This window comes from Micropterus salmoides, unplaced genomic scaffold (assembly GCF_014851395.1).
Source record: "Micropterus salmoides isolate LMB-PRFRI ecotype aquatic unplaced genomic scaffold, ASM1485139v1 Ms_hic_scaffold_15, whole genome shotgun sequence".
Taxonomy (NCBI): Eukaryota; Metazoa; Chordata; class Actinopteri; order Centrarchiformes; family Centrarchidae; genus Micropterus; species Micropterus salmoides.
In genome coordinates this window covers 5,936,718-5,949,162 of record NW_024040596.1, presented here as the reverse complement: position 1 = coordinate 5,949,162, position 12,445 = coordinate 5,936,718, and the positions used below count along the sequence as shown (strand labels likewise).

Here is a 12,445-nt window from a genome sequence, read left to right as displayed (position 1 = left end):
ACTGAGGTTGTGTCGTTTACACTCCACATGACACATTTTTATGGAGGTTTTACTGACGTTTTGTAAGTACACAAAGCTCATGTTCATGCTCATGCATTGTAATATTCTCACAATGACAATGCTTACATGCTGATGTTTAGCAGGTCCATGTTTACCATGCTCGCTCTCTTGCATGCTAACATTTAATCATTTGTGCTGAAGCAGTTGGGATGTCATAAGTTTTGCTCACATTTGAATAATTTCCACAAACACTTTTTATTATTTCAATGTTTGACTTACGACCCTCCTTAAATTTATTTTCGTAAATAATCAGTGTTATACCACTAGTTCCTCTGTATTTACATTAAGCTGACATCTTGCTGTCAATTGAGATCAGGCTGCAGCAGCAGTGACAGCAGCCCCAGTGGCTGTAATCTTAATCATGTAAAAATAAAGTGTTACACTGGGGGCTTTGCTCTCCCTGCTGGACCGCATGACCCAAATATGAGTTTATTGTTGTATAAGGGGAAAAATTCTCTGCAACATGACTAATGCACATGTCGTAAATCCCATCTGATACTGCATGTTTACGTTAATGCCACTGCACTGGTTGCTCTAACTATAAAAAACCAAGAACTATACTCCATTTGAAATAAATTGGAGAAAAGGAATTACTTTTGTGTAAGCTGAACACGTAGTGCTAAATGATGGCATAGTGAGGTTTTTTTAACCGTAGTTACTAGAAGTTGAATTAAATGTGAGTTAAATTAACTGCAGAAGCAGGCTCTGAGAACGGTAAGAATCTGAGTTAAGTGCATCAGGTTAACATCTACCAAGCGCTCATTTGTCAAGTCAGAAGAAGACATACAGTTTATAGCCGCTACTAACACATTACAGGGCAGCTGCTAGATGAGTAGCTCCTATCCATCCGTTTTCCCTCAGGGTCCCATTAGAATTGATGTACATTCCCGAGTTGATATTCAGAAAGACATGTAATGTGTAACTTGATAGTAAGAACAAGTTGTTGCCAACACTTTGTTGTACTGTCCTCAAGCATGTGGAAATGCAATGTAATGTGAAATGTACACAACTACCAAGAGTCACAGGCTTGTAGCTATGAAAAGCTTATATCATCAGGTGACTCATGTATTGAATCCCGGGAGGAATGTCTTTTTGCTTCTTGTTACACTTGTTATGAAAGTACAGTCCACAATGAACCAGGGAAAGCATTTTTATTGAAATTTATTAGAATATCCGCTTTGTTGATGCAAAAGTTGAGTGACATGAGTATTATTCACTTCGTGCCATATCATTACGTTTAAATAAAGTTTATTCGGAATGTTTCTTTCATGTTTCAATGTCCACAGTAGTCAAGTTGGGCTTTTAGTTTTAGCACAGATGCAGTGAGCACTTTCAATGAAGGGATTGAAACATCTGTATAGCAGACACACCCGACATGCTCACTGTTTGACAGTTCGTTTGGTTTGAAGTCAGTCCAACTCGCTCTGAATGTATGCTCTGAATGTACCGAGCAAACACCTTACTATCAGCCTGGCATCATTGAAGGCTATTTGCTTCTGTCACAGAGAAACATTATTTCAAGTCTCTCTCACTCTCTCTCTGATAGACACAATTTGAATGTGGGAGGAGGAGGAAAGACATTTCTTGTGCCTAATACAAATGAGTATGCAAATGAGTTTTAACTCATATTTGTATATTCAAATATGAGTGCTTGGTTGATAATCCTTTGTGGCGGACGTTGGGGTTGTATGTGACTCCTGTTTTATAACACTGCATTGCATGCATGCGTGTGTGTGCGTGCGTGCGCGTGTCAGTGTATAAAAGTGAAGTCTGAGACAGACTGATCCACTGTATTTTAAAAGGGAGCATCCCATCATGAAAAGACATTTCAAAAACAGGTTACAAATGACTTGAAGCAGAACGTGTGCTGAGTAATGTTTCCCATCAATGATCTTCCAGATAATAGCACACAGTTTGTTGGAGATATGAATGAATCATACAGCTCAACAGATAAAAGGCTCAGATTTGCCTTGCAAACATGCCCACTCAGAACACCTGCATCAGTCAGATTCAGGTCATGGACTCAAGTCATGCCTGCAGCTATCAATAGCACTAAAACGACTGAAGGCGGAACACTTCCGCACTGCCAACACTAAAATGTGTGTTTGTAACAAATGTCCCCAACACGGACTGAGATTCAGAAGCCAAAACAGAGGCCGGACCTCACAGGTAAAGTCATCTTGCATGGTTCTGTTTGTGAGAAAGATGAAGAATAAAAGTGCAGAATTCTGTCACAGCAGATCTTCCAGTGGTGGAAAAAGGGTTGCCAAGAGCATTTCCACATTGGTGTGAAAACAGAGGGGGGATGCCATTACATTGACGTGACCATGGCAAGCATCACACACACGACTAATGAGGATGAAGAATTACAGGAATCACCACTTACAATAAATGACGTATTTGTGCAGAAGAAGATATCTTACAATAGGAGTATTCTGGTGCTCCTGTGCTAAAGTGTCAGATGAGAAGACAATAGCTGTCACAGATAAGCTGTAGAGTCGTCTAAGGCCATGTGGACAAAGGTGTGAAATCTGTGAGAACATAAAAAAAAGTGATGAAGAAAAGTATAAATCCAAACCTAAATTCAGACTAAATGTGGTTACTGAGAGCAGCCAAATTTACTTATTCAGTGATCCTCTGACTAAAAAGTTGTCTGTAATGTTATAATTTCAGAGGGAAATACTGTACTCATTCACCTGCACATGCAGACCACTTTTATAAACCACAATAATTGAATATGATTCACATTTAAGAGTAGGTGTAAACAGCAGATAAGATAAATCGATACGGGCTAACAGTCCGACCCTTTCTGTGTAAATGTAGCCTTAGAATTGCCTGTCAAGCGAGTGAAGATGACAAGAATCGTAGGAATCAGAAGGACAGCCTGAAGAAATAACATTCAAGGCTGACTGTGAAGGAGCCCTGCTTCTGATGAGACATTCAAGCCTGACAAGAAAGTTTGAGGATGTCTCAGAGTGATGACAAGTCTCATTCCTCATGCCTGACTTTTCTCTGCAGCAGAAAGCAGCAGAGTTTGCCTCAGCTCTGACACCAACACAGTGCACTCTTGCCTCTCGTCACTCAAATACTCCACAGGACGATTCAAGAAAGTGGCAGTATTGTTTAGAAAAAAGACACACAGCATGGCATGATTGTTATATACAATATCTTTGTGTGTGTGATACATGAATATGTTGATGTGAAAGCCCCAAGTGGTACTGTAATTAAGTACACATGTGAGGTAACTGTACTGCAGAGTCATTTTGCCACTTTCTACTTCTACTCCACTACATTTCAGAGGGAAATACTGTACTTTTTACAGTTATTTAACAGCTTTAGTAACTAGTTACCTTTGCAAACAAAGCATACAAAAAGCTTATGCTAATACCGATGAGTGGTATTAGTATTTTTACTTAAGAAAAGGATCTGTTTACTTCCTCCACCACTCCACCCATAAAATATACCACATGAAGTGCCAATAATAAACTTTTTATCAAATGCCTCCCTCTAGTGGTATTTTGTAAGACAGACTTCTCCACACACTAAACTTGTTCACAGTGGGGAAGTCATTTACAACATTTAAGTGTAGCTACTATATGTATACTACATGTAGGCACACATGTTTTCTGTGTACAAATCAGTAATATGATGCAAACATACAAGCACAGTATCAGCACAGAGGCAGGCACAGGAAAGCTAGATGCAGATATTGAAGAGTAAATATACATCATATTTGTGCATGTTTTTTTAAACAAACAGTATTTGCTGTAACTTTAAAGCAATAGTTTGATAGGTATAATATTACATACACTGAACAAAATTATAAACTCAACACTTTTGTTTTTGCCCCCCTTCATCACGAGCTGAACTCAAAGATCTAAGACTTTCTCTCCTTTGCTGAGATAATCCATCGACATCACAGGTGTTGCATATCAAGATGTTGATCAGACAGCATGGGTATTGCACAGGTGTGCACAATAAAAGGCCTCTCCAAAATGTGTGTTTATAATTTTGTTCATAATTTTGTATAGATTAATTAGATAAAAGATATAGGCTTAATGTTTTAATCAGTGAGCTTTGGAGGAGCTGGTAGGCTTATATTATATTATACAGTATTATTTTATATGATTTTTTGATTGATTAATAGATGGACAGTGGTTTCTAACTTCTCATCTAACTCTCAGCAAGACAGCGAATAAACACGTTCCCTAAAGTGTAAAACTATTCCTTTCAAATAAGTGGCATTTGTAGGCAAAGCAGAGAGCTCAAGCTTATGTAACAAACACCCAACACACGAACTTGTCCTGAGAGAGAGAGAAAACATTCTCAGAGAAAAGTTGATCAAATACTGGGGGGCTTGCACATTCACGGCTTGGTTGAAACTGTTAGTGCTGGCAGGAGTCAGGTTTCCTGAGGTTTGCAGGCCAGAAGGTAATAATATTTAACAGCCACCACCACCTCTGTCTCCAAAGAGGTCACCTTCATTATGGACATCAACCTGGGGAGAGGAACACAGGAGACAGTATGCTTAGCTCCAACACATCAAAAGCAACCAATAAACTTACGTTTACCAGGTTAATTTGCATATTGGTCGTAACACATAATACTGAATCAATCAAAACTGTGCACTGTTTATATTAATTTTACAAGATATCGTAGCGTAGTGTGTGTGATATGCATACTTCACACTATGTATGCTACCATTAGACATTGACCTTTGAGAGACGTCCTGGGAGAGGTTGGTGGCTTTCTGCGGGTCATCTCTCAGCAGAGCCTGATAGCTCGAGAAAGACTCCACCAAGCCCATGTAGCTGGACAGAGGCATGGGCATTTTCACCCACACACACTCCTGCCTGCAATATAAAAAACACACACACACTTTCACTATGTACCTATTGTACATGTGACTACACATCAAATCATACAAATTTTTCCAGAACAAATACTTCTTATTCTTTAGTTTGTGGAGAATACTGTAGCATTGCTTCCTTGATATGACAGTGTTAAGCAATTACAAACCGCAGTAACAAAATACCTTTTATATGGAGAAAGAAAAAGACTAGCATCTAAAAATGGGTGATGGCTGATAGCTTCAGATCTGTGACCCATGAATCTAAAAATGATTACTGACCAAATAAAGCATTGCTGTCACTCACCACTCCTTGTCAGGGTAAGGGATGGATTCATAGGCCTCCCGGTATAACACAATAGAGCTGGGGCCAAGGTGAGGACTGCGGTAATGTTGCAAGGCTGCATAAAACTGATAAAACCAAGAGATAGATTGTTTGTTTTCATCATTTTAATGACAAGTGCAGTGCCTGTTCATAGGGGCCGACGTGACGCCTCCTTGCGCCTCTTGTTCAAAATCGTCTTACATTGGTTTCACCTACAGCAGAGGTCGACAAGAGGCGGCCTGCGGTCCAAATGACTACATACATACTTACCTACCTATATACATACATTTGATAGCAGCTGGTGCTGAAATACAATAATACCTACTCACATGATCACTTCTTCTTAAGTGATTGTGCCTACAAAATAAAAGCACAAGAAAGTTTTTTGCAGCATTGCGTTATTTCGAGTTGAATTGAGAGCTTTTCCTTTGAAATGTTTAGAAAGACATTTAAAAGAGTCTGTGGCATGCATGACATAACTTTTAAAAAAGCCGTCAGGAAACATGAGATTGGACCGAGCAACGCCCAGTTCTGTTACTCCTTAGCCCAGGTAAGATGTTTCTGCCGTTGTCTCTGGTTCAGGAGGGGCTTGACACTAGCAATGCGACACTTGTAGCTCATTTCCTGGACACGTCTGTAGCTGGTGGCTCTTGATGCACAGACTCCAGCCTCAGTCCACTCCATGTGAAGCTCCCCAAAATTCTTGAATCGGCTTTGTTTGACAATCCTCTCAATGCTGCAGCCATCCTGTTGCTTGTGCACCTTTTCCTCCCTAACTTTAACCTTCCAGTCAACTTTCCATGAATATGCTTTGATCCAGCAGCCAGCCCTTTCAGCAATCACCTTCTGTGGCTTACCCGCCCTGTGGAGGGTGTCGATGAGTGTATTCTGGACAAGTGCCAAGTCAGACGTTTTCTCCATGATTGTTGTCGTGTGTACTAAACCAGACAAAGAGATGCTCTTCTCCGGTCGACAGTTCTGTATTATACATTCTTTATTCTAAAATTCCAATATTTTCAGATTGAGATTTTTGATTTCCATGAGCTGTAAGCTGTAGTCATCAAGATTAAAACAAAAAACTAAAATATTTCACTTTCTGTGTAATTGATATAGAATACATGAAAATTTCACTTTTTAATAATTTTAGATTATAGAAATAAATGAACTTTTCCACAAAATTCTAATTTTATGAGATGCACCTGTATGTGCCCTACAGCAGCTGAACTGAAAAAGGTTTCTCCCAGGTAGATGAGGCAGATGAGGCAGATGGCGATGTTGATACTCTTGTACAAAACCCCAGCAGAGGCAAAGTACAAAATACATGTGTAAACATGTATTTGTCTCAGAAGCGCCTGTCTAATGTTGAAGAGGGACCGTTATTGTTTGTGATTCAGTTTTTTGTTTGTTTTAAATCAATTTTATTTGTGTGTTCAGCTTTTATAACAAGGTTACTGCAGTTTTTAGCTCAGTAGATCAGTTTGGTAACTAATTTACTATGAAAATGCTTCTCAGTCGTTATACAGCACAAGGCTGCATAACGAAATGAATTTTGTAGTTTCTTCATGCTACACACACAACATATTAAGTGTAGACCTATATTAAAATATGGTAACATATAAAATAAAATAAAACAGTATATACAGTTATTTATATACGTAAACCCCCATATGTACAAACCCCAAACATTCCACAGTGCATTTTTTTGAATTTGCACCTGGGGTGAATGTAAACAGCAGCAACCAGATGATAACATGAAAGTTAGTAGGCCCTCTTCAGAGGAGACATGTCACAGTCTCATAAGTGTAAATATATAATTAATGATGGCTGTAGCGTCCTGGTACTATGCATGCTGGCTTACTGTCACACTGTCATGACTTACTGACACTTGAATAGAACAGAGACATAATTATTAGTAACACCTGTGCTTTATCTACAAACATCTACTGTGCAATGTTTTTTTTCTTTCTTTATTACAATAACAAAAACAAGGGAAACTCACCATAAAGCTGACAACTGAGTTTAAAATCAAGACTTGAATTGGTTTCTACTGTCATAGAATTTTTTATTTTAAAAGTTGGTTCATTTAAATTTAGGTCTTACAGGAGATGTCCCATTATTAATTGTCAAGAATTTATTTCTAGGTGACACCACCTCTAAAGTATGTGTCCCTGCTGTATAAATTAAGGAGGTCTTTCTTTGAATTCACAAGTTAAAACTTAAAACAGTTGGACTGACTATCAATTGGTCTCTGAAGCATGTGTTCATCACTTTAGAAACAATGTTGGCAGTGTAATCTCTCAAGTCATCATGAATGCACCTTTTTAAATCACAACATTACAATGGTGGAGGGCTACGTGGTCAAAGATTGTCGGCCATCAATCATCCATCAGCTCATGGAACTAAACAGAACTATTTTCACAGGCAAACAGTCTGTACATGTGGCTAAGGGTGCATCACACTGGTAATTGTGAAGATGAAACTTTCATGTTATCATCTGGTTGCTGCAGTTCACATTCAACCCAGATGCAAATTCAAAAAATGCACTGTGGAATGTTTGGGTGTATTCGTGTTTGTATATATGTATATAAATAACTGTATTGTTTTATTTTATACGTTTCCATATTTTAATACTTATGTGTAGCACAAAGGAACTACAAATTTAGTTTTGTTATGCAGCGTCGTGCTGTATAATGTGTAATAAACAACCTTGTATCAGTGCACATTCACAATAACTTTTGTCTGGTAAATATTCACCTCTTTGCAGACTTGGTTGAGTGCATGCGAGCAGCAGTCAGGGTAGCTGAGCTCCATGTCAATGGTGTAGTTGAGCAGAGCCAAGCAGCCATGAGGTTTCAGGACTCTGTGGGCCTCCTGGAGAAAGCGTGGTCGGTCGAACCAGTGGAAGGCAGACATGGCTGTCATTAGGTCCACGGAGCTGTCAGCAAAAGGCAGCTCCTCGGCCACACTCTGTCTAAAGATGGAACAGTAAGAACACCAAAATCAAACTGACTACTGCTAAAGAACAGGGGAGCAGAAATGTGGACCACCTAGCTTTTTTCAATTCAAACATGAGCATACACAGGTCATGATGTTGATCCAGAACACAGCTGCTGATAGTATAAAGTTTAGGAGGTTTCCAGGTACTAGCTCTTGAATTATCTACACACTTCTTAAACGTGCTGTGTAAATTTCAGCCTAGTGCTCAGTAGGGCTGGTATGATTCAATTATACGTCAAATACGTCTATTTGCATAACGTGTGTCAGGGCGCCGCAATAAAGTTCTGGGCCCAGTCTAAAGCTGGAGACACATCACGCCAAACCAACGAACGCTCCAGCTAGCAGGTGACAAAACTACAAGTTGAGCGGTGCTTACTTGTAGATGGTGGCCAGGTCAGATACTTTCTCATATCAGAGCAGTGCACTAAAATAAGTTTCTGAAAACATTTGAGAAACAGACAATGCAGTAACATAACATTGATTCATATTTTATCAGCACTGCCTAATTTGAAAGTTTGATCTGAGTTTCATAAGCCTGATGATTTGCACTGGACAAACTAATTTCCATAAAGTTGACAGGGAGTCGTGTTTATGCAAATTCAGATACGGCAAACGGTCAGTCAACTCGCCATCATGCACCACACGGCCGGATCTCCAGCTCGCCCATAAAAAATTAATAGGCACATTTGGCATTCACACTGTTTCTGCTTTGGCAACATTTAATAAAGTAGCTTTCCAGATTTTCAGAGCTGAACAGCTGAACAATTGAGACAACTGTAAAGCATGTTATTAGAACGTCTCACTGCATCTTATGTAAAATCTTTGTTTATAGACCTTAAGTTTAAAAGGATGTTGAAAATGAAAAGATGATTGTGACTCTTGGTTGGTCCATGCTTACCTATAGGTAATGTTCGGCTTGTTGGCCTGCTGCACAGCCACTTCCAGCTGGGCCGGACTAACGTCAGTCCCTACCACAGAAGCAAAGTGTTTGGCAAGCAGCACTGTCCCCTGTCCTGAGCCGCATCCCACATCCACAGCCAGCTCAAAGGGACGACCTTTCTGACAAAACATTTAACATGTTATATGACATTGCTGTAAAGTTAGCTTTGCCATTACCCAATGACAATACGTACGAGTTAGTGTACACAGATGCCACCACCATTTATCCACTTGTACTCACCTGTTTTTCCAGGAAGTCAATCACCTGTTGTATCAGATGGTCTGGTGGAGAGATCCTATACTTCCAGTAGGAAGAAACGTGTTTCTTGCCTTCAAACAGACGGTAAGCCATAACTAGTTGACGCTTCTGTGAACAGCTGATCTAGCATGAGTTCAAAAAAAGAAATGAAAGCAATTTTGGGAAATCTTGTGGTTTTTTTTATAGAAAAGAGAAGCTAACATCCACATTCAAAAGACTGTGCATTCCTTTCTGCAAGCAGTCACTCACACACAGTGGGGTGCCTGGGAACTGGGAGGTCCCACTACTTCCACTGGTACGTGCTATGTTTGACAATGAGGCCTTTAAAGGGACAGCTCCAAAACTATTTGTCTTTATATGATGTGCCATCTGTTTATGCTGCACATAATTATTGCTATGTTTTGAACGCATTTATGCCAATTGGGTCAAAATGGAGATCAATGTCCAGCTCAAAGGTCTGTGTGAGTAAGGACCAGCGTACGGGTCATTTGATGGTTAGTGTTTCTGTCAGAACCAGTTGAATCCCCTGAAGATGATGTGGGTCAGATACGAATGGTATGTGTCCACGTGTGGTATTACCATCACATGTACAGCACTCCGCTGTCCGAACCTATTGGCTTATTTCTTGTATTTTATAAATCGCATGGTACTCTGTAAACCATTGGCTGTTTGTTACTCATTGCCATTGTATAAATGTGTTGCCCTGGTGTGGTGGCAAGCGTAATGGACTTTAGTCTATTTCTTGGATTAAGTCGCCATACAATTGTAATCCCAAGTCCTCTGTCTTTAATATTTAGACTACTAAGTGTCAAGTTTTTTCCAAATTGGCCAAAACAGATTAGGTAGGTGCTAGAAAATTCTGCAATATGAAAAAATATTGCTATAAATACCCATTCACATGCACGTTCTATTTCTACATACATTTCGATATTTTTACAGTATAGACTTGTCTGCCTTCAATTTCTTTATAAAAACCATTCACATTAGTTACTTAAGCTTAATTTACATTGCACAAAGCAAGTGCAATCCAAACTCAGCAGTGCCAGGCTGCCGTCTGAAGCAGTTATAACAAGTAAATGGGCTTGGCTAAAAAAAAAACTTGCCTTTTCATTTAAACCAAAGCAACTAAGCAACCCTTTTGTGCACTAACAGTGGGCATGTTATATTTCAAAAGACTTTATTCTTCCCAGTTATGTAACCTCTCAGTGTGCATTTAAGGCTACAAGGGATCGGCTGTTCTGTTGAGAAACGCTTTTGAGAGGTTGAAGTTTCACTGCAAATTGAAGCATACTTAAGACAAGCAAAATACAGTAAAGGATATGAAGTCATGCCACTCTGTCAACATTTAGACTACTAAGTGGAAATAAATAAATTGTCTTTATTAAGGTGTCTTTATGTCTCCACTGTGTTTTTGTTGGCTACATTAACTATTTGACCTTGTAAGGAAGGTTCATATGAACTTTCATTTTACACTGTTGGCTCTCAAGTGCAATTAGTAAACTCACCAACAGTAGCCTATGACTATTATTCCCTCGATTATTACTTTTATTAATAGTAAACTGTCTTAAAGGAATAGTTCGGGATTTTTTTAAGTGCGTTTGTATTTGGTTTTTTTTTATCCACATTCAGTGTATTTCCTGCAGTAGCTGGCAGTCGTGCGTCCTCAGCTTGGAGAGGCAGAGAGTTGCACGGAAGCGAAGCAATGTACTGCTGTTGCTGTTGACAGGTTCAGGAGTAAAACGTATTTTAGTCACCTAAAATATGGATATATGTCCCTTAATATCTCAGCACAAACTGTATTTTGTAGTAACGTAAAAAGCCACAAGATGGCAGTAGGTACATATCAGGTACCGTATGGGAACCATGCAAGTTAGATGAGTTTTTCACAACACGTTCCTGCAAAAGTTTCACAATAAAAGCCTTGTTAAGAAAGGAAGGGTTTCTGTCCACTAAAACGCAAAAAGCAAATTAAGACCTTAAACAAAAGCGTAAAGAAATAAGCCTGGGTTTGTAACAAAATGACGGCTTTAGTTAAATTAGAGGGAGCTTCCACCAAGTTAACATAACGTTTATGCATATGAACCGCAAGGCTACCCACAAGAACATTTTCCAATGCAAACAGAACCAAATGTTATAGAATATTGTTATAGAAGTTTGCACAACATTATTATGACTCACAGATGCATGCAATTCTCAGGAACGTATAATGTTCTTACTTCAAAGGTGCGTATTGCTGCAGAACTGTCTTCTTCAACACTTCAAAGCCAACGCAAAAGCTTCCGCGTGATCAGAATTGACATCTCCAAGAGCCAATGAAAATTGCGGGGGTCCACGGGATCGCCAATCACATCATAAGGGGGGTGGGGCCTATCTCGTGGGACCACAGGAGATCCTCGTCTATTAGTTTGAACCCATGAGAACACGTAGAGAAGAGTCTTAAAGTCGGCAAAATTACCCAATAGTGTCACTCACACATCTATCTAAAGCTTGCTAACATTAGCTACCATGAGCTACTAGTCACACCATACCAAATAAGACTGTAACTGCAAAACCGTCGAGTTTATTGGATTGAACAAGGTGTGTTTTATTGCTAATTTATCCAACTTTTCATTTGTCAACAAACTCTTCATGCACTAACTTCAGGTACTAGGTAGTAATTAAGTGGCAGTCATACTTTGTAGAGGACATCTGTTGATAATGAAATTTTTACACATTTAATGGTGATCTTACACCTGATAAGACCCCAGAACGAACTAATAATGCTAATAATCAGAGGTCAGAGTCATGCTGTTTTATTTTAACACTACAACTCCTAGGGATGCAAAACCCCTATAAATTAAGTGTAATCTTTTTCCAAATAGGCCAAAAAAGATTAGGTAGGTGGCAGAAACGTCTGAATTATGTAAAAATAATTTTATTTCTCATTATTGTTATTGAAAATATAACTACAGTATATTTTTACAGGACAGATTTGCTTACCTTCAATTTCTTACTAAAAAACCATTCACATTAGTTA

The 12,445-nt window shown here is 39.1% G+C and overlaps 1 protein-coding gene across 3 annotated transcripts; it reads right to left on the bottom strand.

Moving 5' to 3' along the window:
- Positions 1-1,194: 1,194 nt before the first annotated feature.
- Positions 1,195-11,727, bottom strand: zgc:162780 (uncharacterized protein LOC555377 homolog). Of its 3 annotated transcripts, none has more exons than XM_038720126.1 (7): positions 11,646-11,727; positions 9,412-9,552; positions 9,130-9,290; positions 7,989-8,205; positions 5,217-5,320; positions 4,776-4,913; positions 1,195-4,558 (listed from the first exon to the last, which is right to left on the bottom strand). In XM_038720126.1, the coding sequence occupies exons 2-7, from the start codon at positions 9,520-9,522 to the stop codon at positions 4,462-4,464; spliced, it is 828 nt and encodes a 275-aa protein (XP_038576054.1). In that variant the 5' UTR covers positions 9,523-9,552; positions 11,646-11,727; the 3' UTR covers positions 1,195-4,461. The 3 variants fall into 3 exon arrangements, with proteins under 3 accessions (XP_038576054.1, XP_038576056.1, XP_038576055.1); XM_038720128.1 differs by having other exon boundaries at positions 9,412-9,547; positions 11,646-11,695; XM_038720127.1 differs by having other exon boundaries at positions 11,608-11,681.
- Positions 11,728-12,445: the final 718 nt, after the last annotated feature.

Excerpts from the sequence above, each read along its gene's own strand:
- zgc:162780 (XM_038720126.1), bottom strand. The coding sequence starts at position 9,522 with ATGGCTTACCGTCTGTTTGAAGGCAAGAAACACGTTTCTTCCTACTGG. Across the intron at positions 5,321-7,988 it reads TCAACCAAGTCTGCAAAGAG|TTTTATGCAGCCTTGCAACA; the intron begins GTGAATATTTAC and ends TGGTTTTATCAG. Across the intron at positions 4,914-5,216 it reads CCTTACCCTGACAAGGAGTG|GCAGGAGTGTGTGTGGGTGA; the intron begins GTGAGTGACAGC and ends TTTATATTGCAG.